Source organism: Elephas maximus, chromosome 3 (genome assembly GCF_024166365.1).
Source record: "Elephas maximus indicus isolate mEleMax1 chromosome 3, mEleMax1 primary haplotype, whole genome shotgun sequence".
NCBI classification, from domain to species: Eukaryota; Metazoa; Chordata; class Mammalia; order Proboscidea; family Elephantidae; genus Elephas; species Elephas maximus.
Window position 1 is genome coordinate 148,261,128 of NC_064821.1, and position 17,379 is coordinate 148,278,506.

A 17,379-nucleotide genomic window follows, 5' to 3' on the forward strand; every position below is an offset into this window, starting at 1 on the left:
ATGCTGCCTGGTCCTGCACCATCTTCACAATCATTGGTATGCTTGAGTCCATTGTTGCAGCCATTGTGTATTTTGAGTGCCTTCTAACCTAGGCGGTTCATGTTGCAGCACTGTATCAGACAATATTCTGCCATGATCCATAAGGTTTTCACTGGCTAATTTTCAGGAGCAGATCGCCAGGCCTTTCTCCCTATTCTGTAAACTCCACTGTAGCCTGTCCACCTGGATGACTCTGCTAGTATTTGAAAGTCAGCAGCAGAGTTTCTAGCTCATGGCAACATGCAAACCACCACAGCTGCACAAACTGACAGTTGTGGGTGTGGCAGTGTGCCCACTTAAAAATCTGTGTTGTTACTTTAAGAAAAAACTTTGTTTTCTGTTACTAAAAAATTGGGAGAAAATAGACCTAGTAAGGCACTCACCCTTTCTCACCTCCAACAATAAATTCTGTTAACTTACTTCTTTAATCTCTTTCTATTCCCCTCAAACATGTACTAGCTTTCTCCTTCATCCTAACAGAAAACCAGAAAGCTTGATTCTGGTCATTCTCTTCCTTTCACTGAAGTTTTCTTTTATCCTTCTCCTTTACAATTTCTTCATTTCTTCTTATTCCCAATCGCTACTCATTATCTCGCCTTTTGACTGTACAGCTTCCTAATCTCCCAGAACTTAATATAAAGCTCTTACACCAAGAATTTAGATTTTATTCATATTTAACTACACAAATAACACACGAGTGCATTATTGTTTTTAAAAAAGTGTTATAAATAATACAAAAATCTCCCTCAGCCACACCCACGGCCACATTAAAATCTTTAGAATTACTGAACAAATGACAGGATTGGCTAAGAAAGATGTGATTTTCCAATTCGTTCCTGTGAAAGGGGGACGAAGGCCCTTGTCACTGCGGATTTTGTCTCCTTCACGAAGGTCTCTTCAGACAAAAAAAAACTTTCATCGTCTAAAGCGCTGGAGAAGAGGCTACCATAAACACGTAACCTTCCGAAATCTTCATCTCTGACCGCCCCTGCCCAGCCGGTGGGGGAGAGGCCGGTACGAGCTCTCGCGAGTCTCGGCATCCTCGCGAGAAACTACAGCGCCGCACTTCCCTGACGCATTTCCGTAGCGCCGGCGCAGGGGGAAGCCACGGGGGCCGCCGGGGAGGCCGTGGCCGGGAAGATGGTGCTCACCAGGTCGGCGCGGCCACAGGCCACGACCCAAGCCACGTCAGCTGAAAGATCCCCGCTGAAGGTAGGAGATCTCGAGTTTCCCCTCTTTCTCCTCTCCCCTTCGTAGAGCGGTGCTCAGGGAGGTGGGGTGCGCAAGGTCCCGCGGAGCGTGAGGATGGCGGGCGGCGAGGGCCGAACTTTGCGCGCTGCTGTGTACCGAACCCCGTGCTAAGCGATTTACTGGTAGTGTCTCGTTTGGTCTTCACTACCGTCTTTTAAGGCAGTTCTTACTACGAAACAGCTTAAGTAACTTGCTTCGGGTTGTTCAGCTCCGGAATGCATAGGCATAGCTCAGGCCTTTTAATCTCACTGTTAACGCCAAAACGAAAAATCAAACCTATTGCCTTTCGGTCGAGTCTGACTCATAGCGACCCAGTAGGACAAAGTAGAAATGCCCCATAGGGTTTCCAAGGAGTGGCTGGTGGGTTCGAACTGCTGACTTTTTGCTTAGCAGCCGAGCTCTTAACCACTGTGCCACTAGTGCTCTACGGAAGGTTAACTTCGCACACGATGCGCGAGTATAATGTAGGGGATAGGAGAGAAAGCACCGTTTTCACGTGAGAAGGCTGGCAATGACTTCACATCACCCCTTACGGCGTGGGGAGGGCCGCGGTGACGCAGTCTGTGGCTCTCAGTGGCGCTAGTCGTCCACTTCTTGATTCTCCGGGGAAGGAAATGGAGCATCACATCGCCTGCATATCAGGCAGCGACTGATACCATCGGTGTGCTCCTAAACCCGTTTTTGCTCAGACAGCGTTAGTCCTTTCTTTCTCCTCTCACTCCCTGTATGTGGGTTGGGATGTAAACCCACCTAGACCATTTGACTTTGAGTGGAGAGAATTCTCCTTTTTGAATTGTTTTGCCTCCTAAAGTCAGGACCAGGAATAGGGTGAGGAGAGCGAGGCAGGGTCCTGAAAATGCAGGGTCAGATCCAGTCTTTAAAATTTTGATTTTTAATATCATAAGAGATTTTTTGCATTCATTTTAATTTCTTTAAAGAAAAAAAAAAAGTTGCCATCCGGTCGATTCCAACTCACGGAGACCCTATAAGACAGAGTAGAACTGTCCCGTAGGGTTTCCAAGGAGTGAACTGCAAACCTTTTGGTTAATAGCCAAGCTCTTAACCACTGCACCACCAAGGCTGCTCTAAAAACATAGCATTAAAATATGTTTATTTTGATTGCTGTTTTTTGGCAACCTCTTAAATTTTGCTTCTGAGGGGAGTACCTCACTCACTTTGCCCTAGTTCCAGCTCTACCTAAATTAGGGTGCTTTCTCTTGCTTGCAGAATGCAGCTAATGGAATTAAAGAGCATCCAGAAAGCAGGAAGGAATCTAAGTCTGATAACCAAAGTACTGCTGAATCACATACCACTGGGGAACGGAGTCCAGTCCCTAGAACTCCTAAAAACAGAAAGAGGAAAAGCAGAATGGAAGCCTCATTACCGGAGATGATTGAACCATCTACTGATGGAGGGACCTCTGAAGCAGAATCAAATTCTTCTGCTGTGTCTGAGCTCCAGGATCCCATTGTAAGAGTAACTAGGAGAAGGCAGATCTTAGTTTCATGCACCCCAGCATCCAGTGTGAGGAAAAGGCCAAAAATAACTCCGGTAGTTGAGTCTCATACTGAAGAAGTCTCTGAAGCAGAATCTCACGTTTCAGGCATTTCTACATTTGTGCCTACCACAGTAATAACTACAAGAGCCAGAAGAAGGGAGGCTAAACCAAGCCAAGAATCACATGCAGAAGATATTTCTGATGCTGAGTCATCGTGCTCAGACATTTCTTCATTTTCAGGAATTGCAGTTAGGAGAGCAACCCGGAGTATGCACAGGAAATTACAAGCACATACTGAGCAGAAAGATATTAAAATAGTACCAGGAAATGAAAAGCAGAACTGTAAAGGTTTAGATGAAAAGGCCAAAGGAATAATAAGTAAGGGAAAAGAAATTAATGATGAAAGTTCTCAGTTGAAGAGTCTTTCTGAGCTTCAGGACACTAGCCTTCAGCAATTAGTTTCTGAAAAGCATTCAACTCCCCAGAATAGTAAAACCACACCAGAACCCTCAAATCTGAACTATGAGGCTGTAATGAAATCATTAGCTCAAACATTTGCAGTTGTAGAAGTGGACAGATGGGATGAAGAAAGAAAGAGGACCATAAAAACAAGTGACTTGACACAGTTTGGTGATGATGATGAAGACTGCACAATTATAGGTGTTAGCGAAGACATGAATAATAAAAGGAATGTGGATCTTGAATGTGATGCCAAACTATACAAGTCTGAGCTCAACACATCTCAGGATAAAGGTGATTCTGTTTTATTAGTTCTCAGCAGCGATGAAAGCCAGCAGTCTGAAAACAGTGAGAATGAAGAAGACACCATATGTTTTGTTGAAAATAGTAGTCGGAGGGAGTCACTGAATGGCGACTTGGGAAATACGTCATGTGACACTGCGTTGTTTGTAATTGACACAACTCCTGGATTGGGTGCTGATAAAAATTTTTACTTGGAAGAGGAAGACAAAGCTAGTGAGGCTGCCACTGAGGAAGAAAAAGAAGAGGGAGAGGATGAAGAAAGTGATGAGGTATCAGACCATGACGTAGATAAAGATAATGAGCTCAGTGATGAAGAAAACTTATTAAATAGCACAAAGTCTAAACTGTAAGTTTTACGCTTATTTTTAAAAGTAAAATTTTGATGCATATTTCAAGTGAATAATTTACCATAAAAATATAAAATATTAGAAATGGCCCTGGAGAAGAAAACGACTGCCTTAGGTTCTGTACAATTTGTCCTTCCCAGTATTGCCGTTGTCTCTGTGGGTGCCTTTGTCTATATATTTTTCCCACCAATGATAGCTCAAAGTATATCTTTTTGTTTAACACTAGAAATTATCTGATAACAAAATATTCTTTGTGATTGTCAAGAGCAACGTAAAAGCAAACCAAAAAACCAGTTGCCGTCCTGTTGAATCTGACTCATGGTAACTCCGTGTGTGTCAGAGTAGAACTGCACTCTGTAGGGTTTTTAATGGCTGTGGTCTTTCAGAAGGAGCCCCTGGTAGTGCAGTGGTTAAAACGCTCAGCTGCAAACCAAAAAGTCAGTGGTTCGAACCCACCAGCTGCTCCACGGGGAGAAGTATGTGGCAGCCTACTTCTGTAAAGATTACAGCCTCGGAAACCCTGCGGGCTTGCTACGGGTCAGAATCAACTCAACTGCAGCGGGTTTGGTTTGGTGATCTTTCAGAAGGCCGTTCTTCTGAGGCACCTGTGGGTAGACATGAGTTGCCAACCTTTCTGGTAGTAACAGAATGCTTAACTGTTTGCACCACCCATGAACTCCACATAAAAGGAAAGGGAAAGTAATTTGGTTTTTGTACATGTTGATTGTAGAGAAACTGAAAAATACAGAAAAGTATGAGGAAATTAATCACATATAATCATGTCCATTGAAAAGCACTAATGTTTGAGGCCACTTCTTTAGTTTTTCTGTTTTGAATTGTTTTTCCTAGGTACAGGTTCCCGGTGGCAATGTTTCCACTGGAAATATAGGCAGTCTCGAAAGAAAGTATACATTAACAGATGCCAGGTCTTCACTGTAAACCAGTGAGCTCAACCTCTGAGGCTAGGCTCAGGTGTATTTTTTAAAAGCCACACCCTTCCCCAGGTTAATTCTGAAGTACATTCAGGGTTGAGAATCACTGCCGAGGCACTGCAGTAGAAAGATTTCACTTTCCAGTAGGGGCTGATTACACTTTCAACTGCTCAGTTTATATGGATAGTTAGAAGGAAAACATGACTATATATCCAGGTAAACTTGCTTATATTAAGAGTTGTATTAAAAAGGACTTTGGTAATATAAAGTAGAAATTCTCATTACATAAATGGAGGAGGAGACCAGGCAACTGTGGAGGATTCTGATCTGGTAGATCTGGGGTATGACATTTGTATTTTGAAAAAGGTCCACCGGTAAACATGAATATTCATATAGTTTAGAGACACTATCAAATGCCCTTTGTTAGCCAGAAAAACATTCTGCGTTTGAATGTCTTGGAAGTTCAGAGTAGAAGAACCTGTCTCTCTCATTGATTTTATAGATAGTGATATGTACGTTTATTAATTTACTGCCTATGTGTGAAGTTGAGCCAAATTACCAGATGCCTCTTTTCTGTCAGTCTTTATGAACTCTGCTGGCATGTTATATGGCCTTATTCCTCTTCAGGAAATGTAGGGAATACGTTTGGATGTGCTTCTGAGAAGCTTTTTTGTTTAGTTCATTATTCATCCCAGAGCTGCTTCTAAGTGACTTTACTAGTAGATGTAAAATAGATCTGCACAGTTTTTCAGGAACTCATCCACTGTAAAAATAAGATACTTTTTTGTTCGTTTGTTTTGATCACTGGCAGTTAAAGGAAAGGAAAGAAAAGAAAAGGTGATTTTAAAATAAGTCTTAATTGTTCCTTTTTGATTAGATTACTTGATCTTTAAATGGCAAATTCTCTTTCAGTCTGAAGTTGACAAGCAGCAGCATAGACCCTGGTCTGAGTATTAAAGAGCTGGGCGGTTTATATATTAATTTCAATGCAGACAGACTTCAGTCTAACAAGAGAACCCTAACACAAATCAAGGAGAAAACCAAAAATGAGGTAAGTTACATGAAATGTCCTGTTACATTTTCATAGAACTAGTCAGTTACTTCTAGAAATGATTCATCTTTGGTAAAAGACTGATTTCCCTTAAGTGAAACCACATTAGCCTAATGTGCTCCTTTTGCCCCCTCCCACAATATTTGTATATTTTATAAGGTCTAATCTAAGAAAAATGATGTTTGAAGAATAAAGCAATATAGGGCCAGTATTCCTTTTTTTTTTTTTTTTAATTCCTCTTACCCACCAATAGTGATCCCAGGGGTTTGTTTCTTCTCTTTTCCTGCTATACTTTAGTTCTTAACTATCCTGGACCCTATTGAGAATCTGAAATCTGTTGAGTGCCCAACCCCACAACCAGAAAAAAATACATACGTGAGCGGGGACACAACGTTTTATATATAATTTCAGAAGGAATACTGTCAGGGTAACCTCATCCAAACCCTCAGCTTCAACCACCACCTTTATACTGCTTTCTCTCAAATCTGTGTTTTCTAGCCTTGGTGCCTCTTAACTTTAGGTCTTCAAATCAGGTTCAAGAAGTCCCTGGGTGGTGCAGACGGTTAAACACTCGGCTCCTTACCAGCTATCAAAAAGGATGAAGTCGATCTCTACATGTATGAGTTGACATTAAAAGCAATGCAGATTAGTATGAACAAGCCAAAAACCAAACCCACTGCCGTCAAATCTGTTCCGACTTATGATGACCCTATAGGACTGAGTAGAACTTCCGCATAGGGTCTCCTAGGCTGTAATCTTTAAGGGAGCAGATTACCATATCTTTCTCCTACAGAGCAGTTGGGTTTGAACCGCCGACCTTTTGGTTAGCAGCCAAGCACTTAATCACTGCACCACTATAAAAATTACATTTCGTTCAATCAAAATTTATATTGCTTTTCTCATTCTGTTAATTAATGGTCTACCAAGTCTCCTTAGGCCACAGAAAGCTGTTTTAACCAACATGAAAAGAATTTATCATCAAAGACTAGTTGAGGTTTTTTTTTTTTCCCTTCCTTTCTTTTTTCTTTCAGGGACTTTAAGGGCTATTATGACATTATTCCTCTCGTCTTTATCTTCCAGTCGTTTGGTGCAGGTGGCCAGTTACAAACGATACGTACAAGTGGTGGGCATATTAATGGAAATCCGATTATATAGGTTCAGATCCGAAAAGGGGATTTGAGATAGATACCTACTTTGTTGTAGATTCTCTAAAATAATACTTCAGTTTGCCTCCTAAAACATTTCTAATGTGATGATAATTTCCAAATTTAAGGACAGGGACAGTTCACAGTAATGTGTCTGTTGCATAAAGCAGGTTAGTATATCTGGAGTGGTTTTCAGTGTGGGAAATCTTTCTTGTATAAGTCAAAAATACTGAAAAAATTAAATAGCATTCAGATGTGATTTTAAAACCAGTTTAATATTTTTTATAGCTTCTGCAGAAAACTGTCATTACACCTGATTTTGAAAAAAACTACAGTGTGCCACCATACAGAGAATCAAAGTTTCAGCGTCAGAAAAAACGCAGAGTAAGTACAATGACTAATAATTTAGGATGTTTAGGTGGCTTTGACTGTTTTTTCAACTTATACATCGTTGTATTATTAAAATATGTATATATTTTCATAAGTGTAGTTTATGTGCATATTATATATTTATATGCTATTTAAATATATATATACACACACACACATATGCATATACTGCCAAAGAAAATGATCACGGGTATCTATCAAAAGACCCATAAAATATGATTCTGTAAACATTTTATATGTATTCTCACATCTTTACAGCTCACTTGTGGGCTGTTGTAGAGAACTTAATAATGTAGCTAGCTGAAAACCCTGGTCTATTTAGTTTGCCAAATGAGAGGATAGAGCCCATTTTCTTTGGTAAAGTATAGAAGATTGCTTTCATCTGCCATCTCAACTGTCCAGCATAAAGAAGTTACCCAGACGATGGCACTCCCATTAATGTCACTAATGTGGAGTGCCCTGTATGCTACCTGGCACATGGTGGACACTCAATAAATATTTATCGTATGAATCAAAAAATAATTAACTTGCAGTTCTACTCTGTTGGGCTCTATAGGGTTGCTATGAGTTGGAATCAACTTGACGGCAGTGGGGAAGAGTTCTCACAAGAATAGCAATTTTTGTTTTACTTTAGAAATAATACAGATTTCTGCACTGTTGGAGTGGAGTGGCTCTCTGAGACACCTGGGGGACTGAAAGTATTAATGTTTACCTTTAAGCTCCAGAGATGAAAATGTTTTTATACATTATTAGCTATTTTAGACAATAATTGAAGCTGCGAGTTATTCTCCAGCAGAAACAATTATTTGCTAAGATATAAAATAAATTTGAAGGAACTCTCATTTTTGAAACCAGTAGTGCTATACCTGATTTACCAGAGAAAGCACTTTTCTTTGTGATTGATTTAATTCCTTTTATGAGAGATGAGGAATCTGGAGACTAATACTTTCTGTAAAGTAATCTTACTTGTTTTTAATTCACAAAATTTTCTGTGTGTATAGTTTTGGGGGAAATTGGGTAAAATTTATCCTCTTCGCTTATTAGATTTTGAATGTTTATTGTTGAAATCTGAATTTCAGGAAGAGCGACAAAAAACAGCAGGCAATGGCTGGTTTGGTATGAAAGCTCCAGAATTGACAGATGAACTAAAAAATGATCTCAAAGCACTGAAGATGAGAGCTAGCATGGACCCAAAACGGTTTTACAAGAAAAATGATAGAGATGGCTTCCCGAAGTACTTCCAGGTATGAAGCAAAAGAATAATCGTTGATCTTCTGTCACTTTAGTTTGGAAAGCACTATAGTCATCTTTTTATTTTAAAAATAGATCAGTATTTACAGGGCATACACGTAAGGTATAGACCTTATGTGTTTAGGCCGTATAATAATGGCCAGAACCCAATTCAGACAGTCACCAGCTTATAATGAGTTTCCATTTAGAAGAACGACGTTAAAAAATGGTAACTGGGGCCAGCTCTCTAAAACTTACTGAACCTATACGGTGGCTGTACCATATACGAATAGTGCTAGCCTACGAGCAAGAACCCATGTAGGGTGGAGGAAAGAGGGAGTTGTTTGCACCGATCCCTTCCTTTTTTCAAGGTATTGGGACATCCCCAGGCAAATTCTGCAAATAGTTAAAAAGTTGTTTTTCAAAGTGTTTTTAGAAGAAAGTCCAGTGTATGCATCCTCTGGTTGCTCTCAAATTCATGCCATTCTTCTGACTACCTTTCTCGTCATTCACCTGGATGACCATAATAGTCCTGTGCTCTCCCTTCAAATCCGTCTTCTGCATTGTAGCCAGTCTTCTGTTTAAAAAAAAAAATCTGTTCACGTTACACCTCTGCTCAGAAACCTTCAGTGACTCTTTATGACCAACAGGATAGAATCTGTACCCCTTACTGTGGCCCACCACAGTCTGCACCCAACCCAGGTCACCAGCCCTTCTCGTGTCATCTGTCCCTCTTACACTCCAACACACTCGCCTACTCAGTCTTCTCAGAACATGCGCATACCAGTCTTTGCATTCTTTGGCTTTGCATGTGCTTGGCCCTCCCTTATTTACCTTATTTGCTTGGTGAAATTTTGCTCATCCAAATCCAAGGTAATATGTCATCCTTTGTGAAACCTTCCCTGCCTCTCTTAGGTAGAGTTGGTTACTTAGCCTTCTGAGCATCTGTGGTGCTTTGTTTAGTGTATGTTATGGTATACTTTAATTTTTTTGTTACCTGTCAACCTTTCTTAAGACTAGACTCCTCTTCCCTGGCAGAAACCAGTTCCTTTCTCTGTTTTCCTAACACTTAGCACAATGCCTAGCACATACTGGGCACTCTACAAATTTTAATCAGTTGAATATATGAACAGATGCAGTCATCACTAAGTAGATCCTAATCTGGCAGCATTTATGATAACCTGGGAAATAGAATAGTGTAGTAGAGTTTATGTGCATTTCACTGAGTTGAGAAACTAAGCAAAAAAGAGCTTATCTGTCCTACTTTTCTTCTCTAGTTGTACTGTTTATCAAGAATTTACTGTAGACCATTATATAAAAGGAATCTCGAGTCTGCTATATATTTGAAGAAATATCACTTAGTAGAACCAGTGTGCTGATTGGATAGGTGATTTATTTTTGCTTAAAAAAAGTATGAAAAGTAAATTTAACACCGGTAAGCTCGTGTTTTCTGTTCCTTTCTGTACCGATACCTTATTAAAGCTACCCTGAAATATGAAAGCAAATCATCACATCCAGGTATTTGCATGATTTATTTCAATCAATTTTTCATAGATCGGAACCATTGTTGACAATCCAGCTGACTTCTACCATTCACGAATTCCCAAGAAGGAACGGAAAAGAACTATTGTGGAAGAATTGCTGGCTGATTCTGAGTTCAGAAGGTAAGGAATTCATTTTTTATTACATAATGTGTATGCTTAAAAATATGCACACTTTTAAAATGTTAGATAATTGTAAATGCTTTAGGGCAAAGTTTCTCAGCACTGTTTCAGTTATTGACATTTTGGATCAGATAATTCTTTGTTAGGGGATACTGTCCCGTCGTGTTGTAGGATGTCTGCATCCTGGCCTTTATATGCCAATAGCACATACCTCCCACTCCCGATTGTGACGATCAAAATTGTCTTCAGACATTTCCAGATGTCCCCTGTGGGGTGCAGAATCATGCCCAGTTGAGAACCATTGCTTTAGAGGGAAGCTTGAAAATATTTAAAGGACTGACTGGGAATAGAAGATTGAGCCTGCAAGGAAACTGGGAAGGAGTAGCCAACGGACCATTAGGAAAACCAGGAGGGCATGGTGTCATAGAAGTCAAGGAAAGAGAACATTACTAGCAGATGGAGTGTTTCACAAGAATAAATGCTGCTGAGAGGTCAGATGAGATAAGGACTAAAACTTCCTTTGGGTTTAGTTACATGGAGGTCACAATAGCCTTGGTGAATAGAGTTTTAGGGCAGTGATTTGGAGGAAGTCAGACTGGAGAGCTGAGGGGGTGGGGATGAGTTGGAAATGGAGACATCTCTTTGAAATATGGTTGTGAAGGGGAAGAGAGAGGCAGAGCCGGTGGGTGTAGATTTGGAAGATTTTTAAGATATCACCCAAGATATGTTCTGTGAAATAGGATGTTCTGTGATTCAGACCTTGTGCGAACACCTGGGTCTGTGGGGTGTGGGGTCCCAGGTGCATGGGCCTGGGGACTGCTATGTAGTGCACAGCCTGGGCAGCTCCCACAGTGGACACCTCAGGTGAGCACTTGTAGGCCCGTTAAGGTGATGGTGAGGAGCCTCTAGGTATGGGCTGGGGCAGCAGGAGAGTGGTCCCCGTGAGCTGGAGCCCCTGCCCTGGCAGGTCACCCCAACGCATGCCAACCTTGGGTGCTCGGGAGCAGAATCGGGCACCTGGTCCTTCCAGTGGCAGGGGTACCCATTCCTGTTCCTGTGGGTGGGGGGCGGCGGGGTAGGGTCTCTGCCAAGTCAGGTTGTGGGCATCCCCTGGGGAGGGTGTGCGATGCATGACTGTATGTTTAAATGTCTTTGAAACAAGTGAACATATATATTAGGAGAGAGATTTAAAAGCATACCTCATGTAGATGCCTGCTGACTTTCCAGTTGATTTAATAGCAAAGATGAAAACACTTATCAAGGATTTTAATAATAATAGAGTGTGTATTACATGGAAGACATATTAACTCAGGTTATGTAAGGTATTTGATGAGTCTGGGTAAGGGTAAAAATTTTAGAATAAACAACCCTCTTTTCCTCAGTATGTATTCTTTCCTTGGAAAATCTCATCCTCATAGGGCTTTAATTATAATCTAGGTACTGCTGAGTTCCAAGTGTATATCTCTAGTCCAAATCTCTCCTGAGTCCAGACCCACATATCCAGCTGTGTCTCAGGAACATCTAATGCGTGTCTGAAAAGCACCTCAAACTCTGCATATCCAAGAAGAACTAGTGGTCTCTACTGATCCATCCTACCTGTAATAAAACCCGGTCCTCTCTCAGGGCTCTGTATCTCTGTGAGTGAATGGCACCACCATCCATTCATTAGGGCAAGTCTTTAACACCCCTTCTTTCTTAAATCCCATATTCAGACTGTCAGAGTCCCTCCAGGTTTCCCAAATATTTCTCAGGCCTGTCACCTTCTGTCCATCATCACAGAGGTGTGGTGCAGGCTGACTCAGGCTGTTTACCTAAGTGTTGACTGTATGTTGTGGATAAAAATTGATCTGCATTTTGTAATCTTGGGTGATTGGCATTCTCACAAGCCATAGCAATGTTGATAGTGCTTTCACCAAAACAAAAAACAAAAATATCTTAGACTAAGGGATGTGGAACAGTAAACTAGAAATGTAGTAGAATGAAACTCATAAAATTGCAGGTAAAGATCATCTGTCAGGTCATTGTTTCCCATGTCAGTGATTTGAATATCACTGTCACAGTGCTTGCACTATCTGTACACCACCTACCTTATTTTAAAAGGAAACTTTATGTTGTTACTGTAAATGGGTTTTACTTTTTTTTCTTACCTTAAAATGAATACTGCCTTTACCACCAAAATGTATACTCTGTTGTAAACTTGTAAACGGCTTTTTAAAGAAGCTGTTAATTAATCCTCAGCCTTGGTCATGCGATAGCAGACTTGAGTTTATACATATGATGCAGTGAAAGTTCTAGAACAAAGGGATCTTATCTGTTCAGAGTTTTTAACTTTTCCTAATTAACTGTACTGACAGCCCTGCTTTTGTTGAAGCTAGTTCTAACTACTATATTGGTATTTTTCTGCAATAAATTGTACTTCTGTATTTCCAAAATTCAAAGGGGAAGTATAGTCTATAGCAGCAATTGTCTTCTCTCTGGATATCTTTGCACTCTTAAAAATTATTGAAAACCCAAAGAACCTTTATTTTGATGGATTACATCTATTGATATTTACCACAATGGAAATTAACACTAAGAAACTTTAAAAATATTAATTCATTTAAAAATAACAAACCCATCACATACTAACAAATACATACTTTTATGAAAATAAAATGAAGAATAATTTAGTTCAAATATCTTTTAACATGTGGCTTAATTAAAAACAGTTGGCACCCTCCATCTGTTTCTGCATTCAGTTGGCTGGGATACTGCATATCACGTAGCCTCTGGAAAACTCTACACATGAGAATGACAGTGAAAAAGGCGACTGATGCCTTAGTGTTACTGTAAAAGTTGTTTTTACCTAATGGACTCCTGAAGGGTCTTGTTCCTGGACCATATTTTGAAAACCACTAGTGTATATTGTGTTAAGATCCTAAGAAATACATACCATGTACTTTGAGCTAAGTGTAACTTTTTGTTCTGTTTGGCCCTTGGTTTTACATTTTTATCTCACAAAAACATTTAAAGCATTAGATAGCATTCAGCAGCTCTGTTGTTCAGTGGATATAGTACACAGCCCTCTAATGGCTGAAAGTTTTCAGAAGTCTTCCCATTACAGCTGTCGTTTTTTTCTTGCTAGACTGCAGGTTCCATGAGGGCAGGAACTAGAGCTCTCTTGACCACTACTCTCTCCTCATATCCTAATATGGCCCCTGACACATGGTGGCAACTTAATACATATGTGATGAAATAGATAATGAAAATACAAAAAATTTTGAGATTTAAAAGCTCCCTAAAAGGTTATATTGACTTCTTCGTAATCTCTGATGTGTCATACTTCAGAGCTTAAAGGTTTGATTTTTTTTTTCCTCCAGATACAATCGAAAGAAATACTCAGAGATCATGGCTGAAAAAGCAGCAAATGCAGCAGGAAAGAAGTTTCGAAAGAAGAAGAAATTTCGCAACTAAAATTCACCAAGCAAATCACAGTATTTTATGTCTCCCCTTTATTTGTTTACTAAAGATGTTTTGAAAATTAACACCATCACATAGACTGGCCCTGTTTTTATAGGGATTCTTGCTTGAAAAAAAGCTTATTTGAGAGACTTAATCATGTGACCTGTGGACTAAAAATAGATGGGCCTAAAAAGGACCCACCCAGGCTTAAGACTTACAAAGGGGAAAAAAAAGGAACCCCAACATTTTAAGATAATTACCATTCTTGTAAAGTTTTCAACTTTTGGTTAAAAAAATTTGAATTAAAAGATATTTAGAAGGTATACAGTTTGCATATGTGTTCAAAGAACTTTAAAAAAATATAATCAGCTATATAAACATATTGAAATTATTAGTAAGTAGTTTCTTGCATGTGTGTGCCTGGAGGGGGGAGATGGTGGGCAGGAATTGCCCTGTAGTCAGCTACTAGATCCAGAAGTTGGTGTGGATGGGGTATAGAGATCTGCTTATTACCTGCACAAAAGGAGTAGTTGAAACCAACCAAAACCAGACCCAGTGCCGTCAAGTCGATTCCGACTCATAGCGACCATATAGGACAGGGTAGAACTGCCCCGTAGAGTTTCCAAGGAGCGCCTGGCAGATTCAAACTGCCTGCCCTTTGGTTAGCAGCCGTAGCACTTAACCACTACACCACTAGGGTTTCTGTTGAAACCAAAGGAACGTTAAACATGTTCTTGGAGCCAGTATATGTTTTGTAAAGACCAAAGAACTAAATGAGGCTTGGGAATGTAAATAGGACTTAAGAGATAAAGAAGACCACCTAGAATGTTTGGGTTAAAGGTAGAAGCAGGAAAGCTGTTTTCCTTCTACGGTAACTGTGACAACAGGAGGACTAATTGATTTTACCCAAATTCAAAGTTGTGTTCCAAGGGAAATAGGATTAAATCGATAAAATTCTGACTTGGCCAGGACGTAAAGTGGTCCATCTTATCTTGTCTCCATGGCACAAGGTTCATACTTGTGAACCTTGTCTGAACTGCCTTTCTGGTACCCAAACAGTGTTGGTCATTTCTATTAATGCTTCTTTGTTGGTTGTAGCTTCCTTTATTTCATTATTTGCTGAGCCTCTGTTTTCTCAACATAATACTTGCTTGAGATTTTAGTAAATACGAAATCTCGTATTTACTGCTTGGGATCACAGGCAACCTAGTAACTGCAGAGCTGACAAAGACATTCATAGATGGAGTGAGCATCCACGTCTGTTCCCTGTAAAAGAAGGGCCTGGTAGGACAGAATTCAATGTCAAAACAGGAAGAAGAGCATTAATTTACCCTGTATACATTCTTCCAGATGTCACCAAAACATTGCTTCAACTTACATGACTGGTGTGAGACACCTAAATTTGTCATTCATTCCGTGTAAGTCTTTACATAGACGGTGGAGACCCTGTTAGTCTCAGGCTTGGGTATGGGCTGGCTTCTCACCTACTGTAGCATTTTTATGCAGTCTTGACTTGTGAATGCTAGAACAGGTTGAATTATTCAGTCCTTCAAAGCCTACAGCGATGACAAAATTGCAGTATTTTTAAGCAGAAAATCAATTCATGAAATACCAACTGCCTCAGTTTTTACTTTTTTTTTTTTTTTTTTTTAAATATTATAGTGTATTTTTCCACACAAATAAAAATTAGAGCTTTCTGAATTGGAAGGCAGTGATGGGGAAAGAGTAACACCTGAATTCCACAACCAGCTCTGTCACTAACCCACCTTAGAAGTTCTCACAGTATGTATTTTGAGTATCTGCTTTTAGTTATATACTAATATCCATGCTCTTGAGTTTTGCCTTGTTATACGTATTTTTGTAAGCCATTTAAGTAACCTGGAACACGACACTTTTTAACAAATGTATTTATCTCATTCAGCAAAGTAAAGTACTCAACTAAAAATCATCTAAAGTCACCCATAGTAGCCTTTATTGTAAGGAATTAAAACTCAGTAATAATATCTAGCTTATGTATAAGCTTCATCTCAAATGTGACCTTAACAAATTTATTTTTAAAGCCTCAAAACTAACAAATAGTATCTGAAGGTAAAATTATAAGTAAAGGCTAGAAGGTAAAAAATGATCCAGAAGGAAGTCTAAACTTTTAGCTCAATCTCCTTAGCCTCCTGCAAAGATAGTAGCCTTCTGCAAATATCTGGATATTTGAAGAATGAATGAATTTCTCTTTGTTGCTTTTTAAGCAAAGCATCTATTTAGAAAACTTAGGTTTTAGTGACTTCGGCCTGTATCACTAAATTCAGTTCACTTTCTAGAATTAAGGCTTAATGACTAATGGCTTCTCAACTGAAAAGCATAATAAAGCGCACAGAGTGCTGGTATAGTAGGGTGTGCTGATGAAAGAAGGGCCTTCAAGATACCCTAAAAAGGTCTGGAAAGATTTTTAAAAGAATGCTGTATTTATACCCCATCTTGTGCCAAAAAGTTTTTAAGACAGTTTATAAAAATGCTTATAACACTAGTTTTTTGTTGTGTTTTTTTAAAGTGAGGAAATCAAGACTAGGAAAATGATGGAAGAAATTAGATGAAGCCAGGGTAAAGTTAGTACAACAAAACAGATGCTGTGAAACTACAGTGGGTGGAGGTGGGCTCTGGGCTTCCTCGTATTTAACACCTCTATCAGCTACTTGTTCAGGGCTCACCCCTAAGATAAAAACAAACCAACCCTAGAGCACGCCATTATTCCTATTGAGACCTGAGAATTTCTCTTGTGCATCCCCATAACAAGGGTACCAGATTAGAGGCCATACTTAACTGTCCACAGGATAAATGGCAGTGTTTTTTAAGAGCACCCTTAAAGAAAAAAGGAAAAATTTAACACTATATAGAAAAGTTTAATAAAACCTTAAATATCTGAGAGAAATTCCTGGGCCCTCACTTTTAGAAATAGCAAGTTAGAAGAAAACATGATCGTATGAAAATATTTTCAAACACCATTTCCGAGATCTGTGCCAGGTACTTGTTAGGTTCCATCTCAGGCAGTGATAGCTGGTGTTAAGAATGACTACCTACAAGAGGATTCTGAACCATCAAAAAAAAAATTTGTTTAACTGAATTTTACTTACTACTTGAGTTGATTAATGTGTTTGTATTGAACATTTTCAGTGACGGCTGAAACAAAAAGGGCTTTCTAGTTAACCAATTCCCCTAGCATCTAATTAAAATGTAAAATCAAGGTCTTCTCATTGTTACACAATTTAAAACGTGAATAAATGTTTACAGTTTTAAAAGTGAAGAAGGAATGCTTCCAATTTAAAAAGTGAAGAAATTTTTCCAATTCTAGCTTCTAAGCAGGGTTAATAGCCTAACCTGAAATTAACCTTCATAAGCAGATCAGTGTTTTATCAAAGGAATTAAATGTATCGGTGAGTCCACTAACTTTATCTGAAAATGAACTATGAAGTTAGGTAACAGCAGAAGCAGGCTCTGAAATGGAAAAGGCTGTCAATAAATACTAACCAGTAACTGGGAGAGAGGCATAACTATTTCAGGGAGGTGAGAGACAAGGGGTGGATAGGATATGTTTGTCCCAGTTATCTTTTGATGCATAACAAATTATCCCAAAACTT

The 17,379-nt window shown here is 39.4% G+C and overlaps 1 protein-coding gene across 1 annotated transcript; it reads left to right on the plus strand.

Moving 5' to 3' along the window:
* Positions 1-1,074: 1,074 nt before the first annotated feature.
* Positions 1,075-16,971, plus strand: DNTTIP2 (deoxynucleotidyltransferase terminal interacting protein 2). The gene is made up of 7 exons (XM_049879749.1): positions 1,075-1,251; positions 2,518-3,896; positions 5,742-5,880; positions 7,314-7,409; positions 8,495-8,659; positions 10,200-10,309; positions 13,669-16,971. The coding sequence occupies exons 1-7, from the start codon at positions 1,180-1,182 to the stop codon at positions 13,760-13,762; spliced, it is 2,055 nt and encodes a 684-aa protein (XP_049735706.1). The 5' UTR covers positions 1,075-1,179; the 3' UTR covers positions 13,763-16,971.
* The last annotated feature ends 408 nt before the right edge of the window (positions 16,972-17,379 follow it).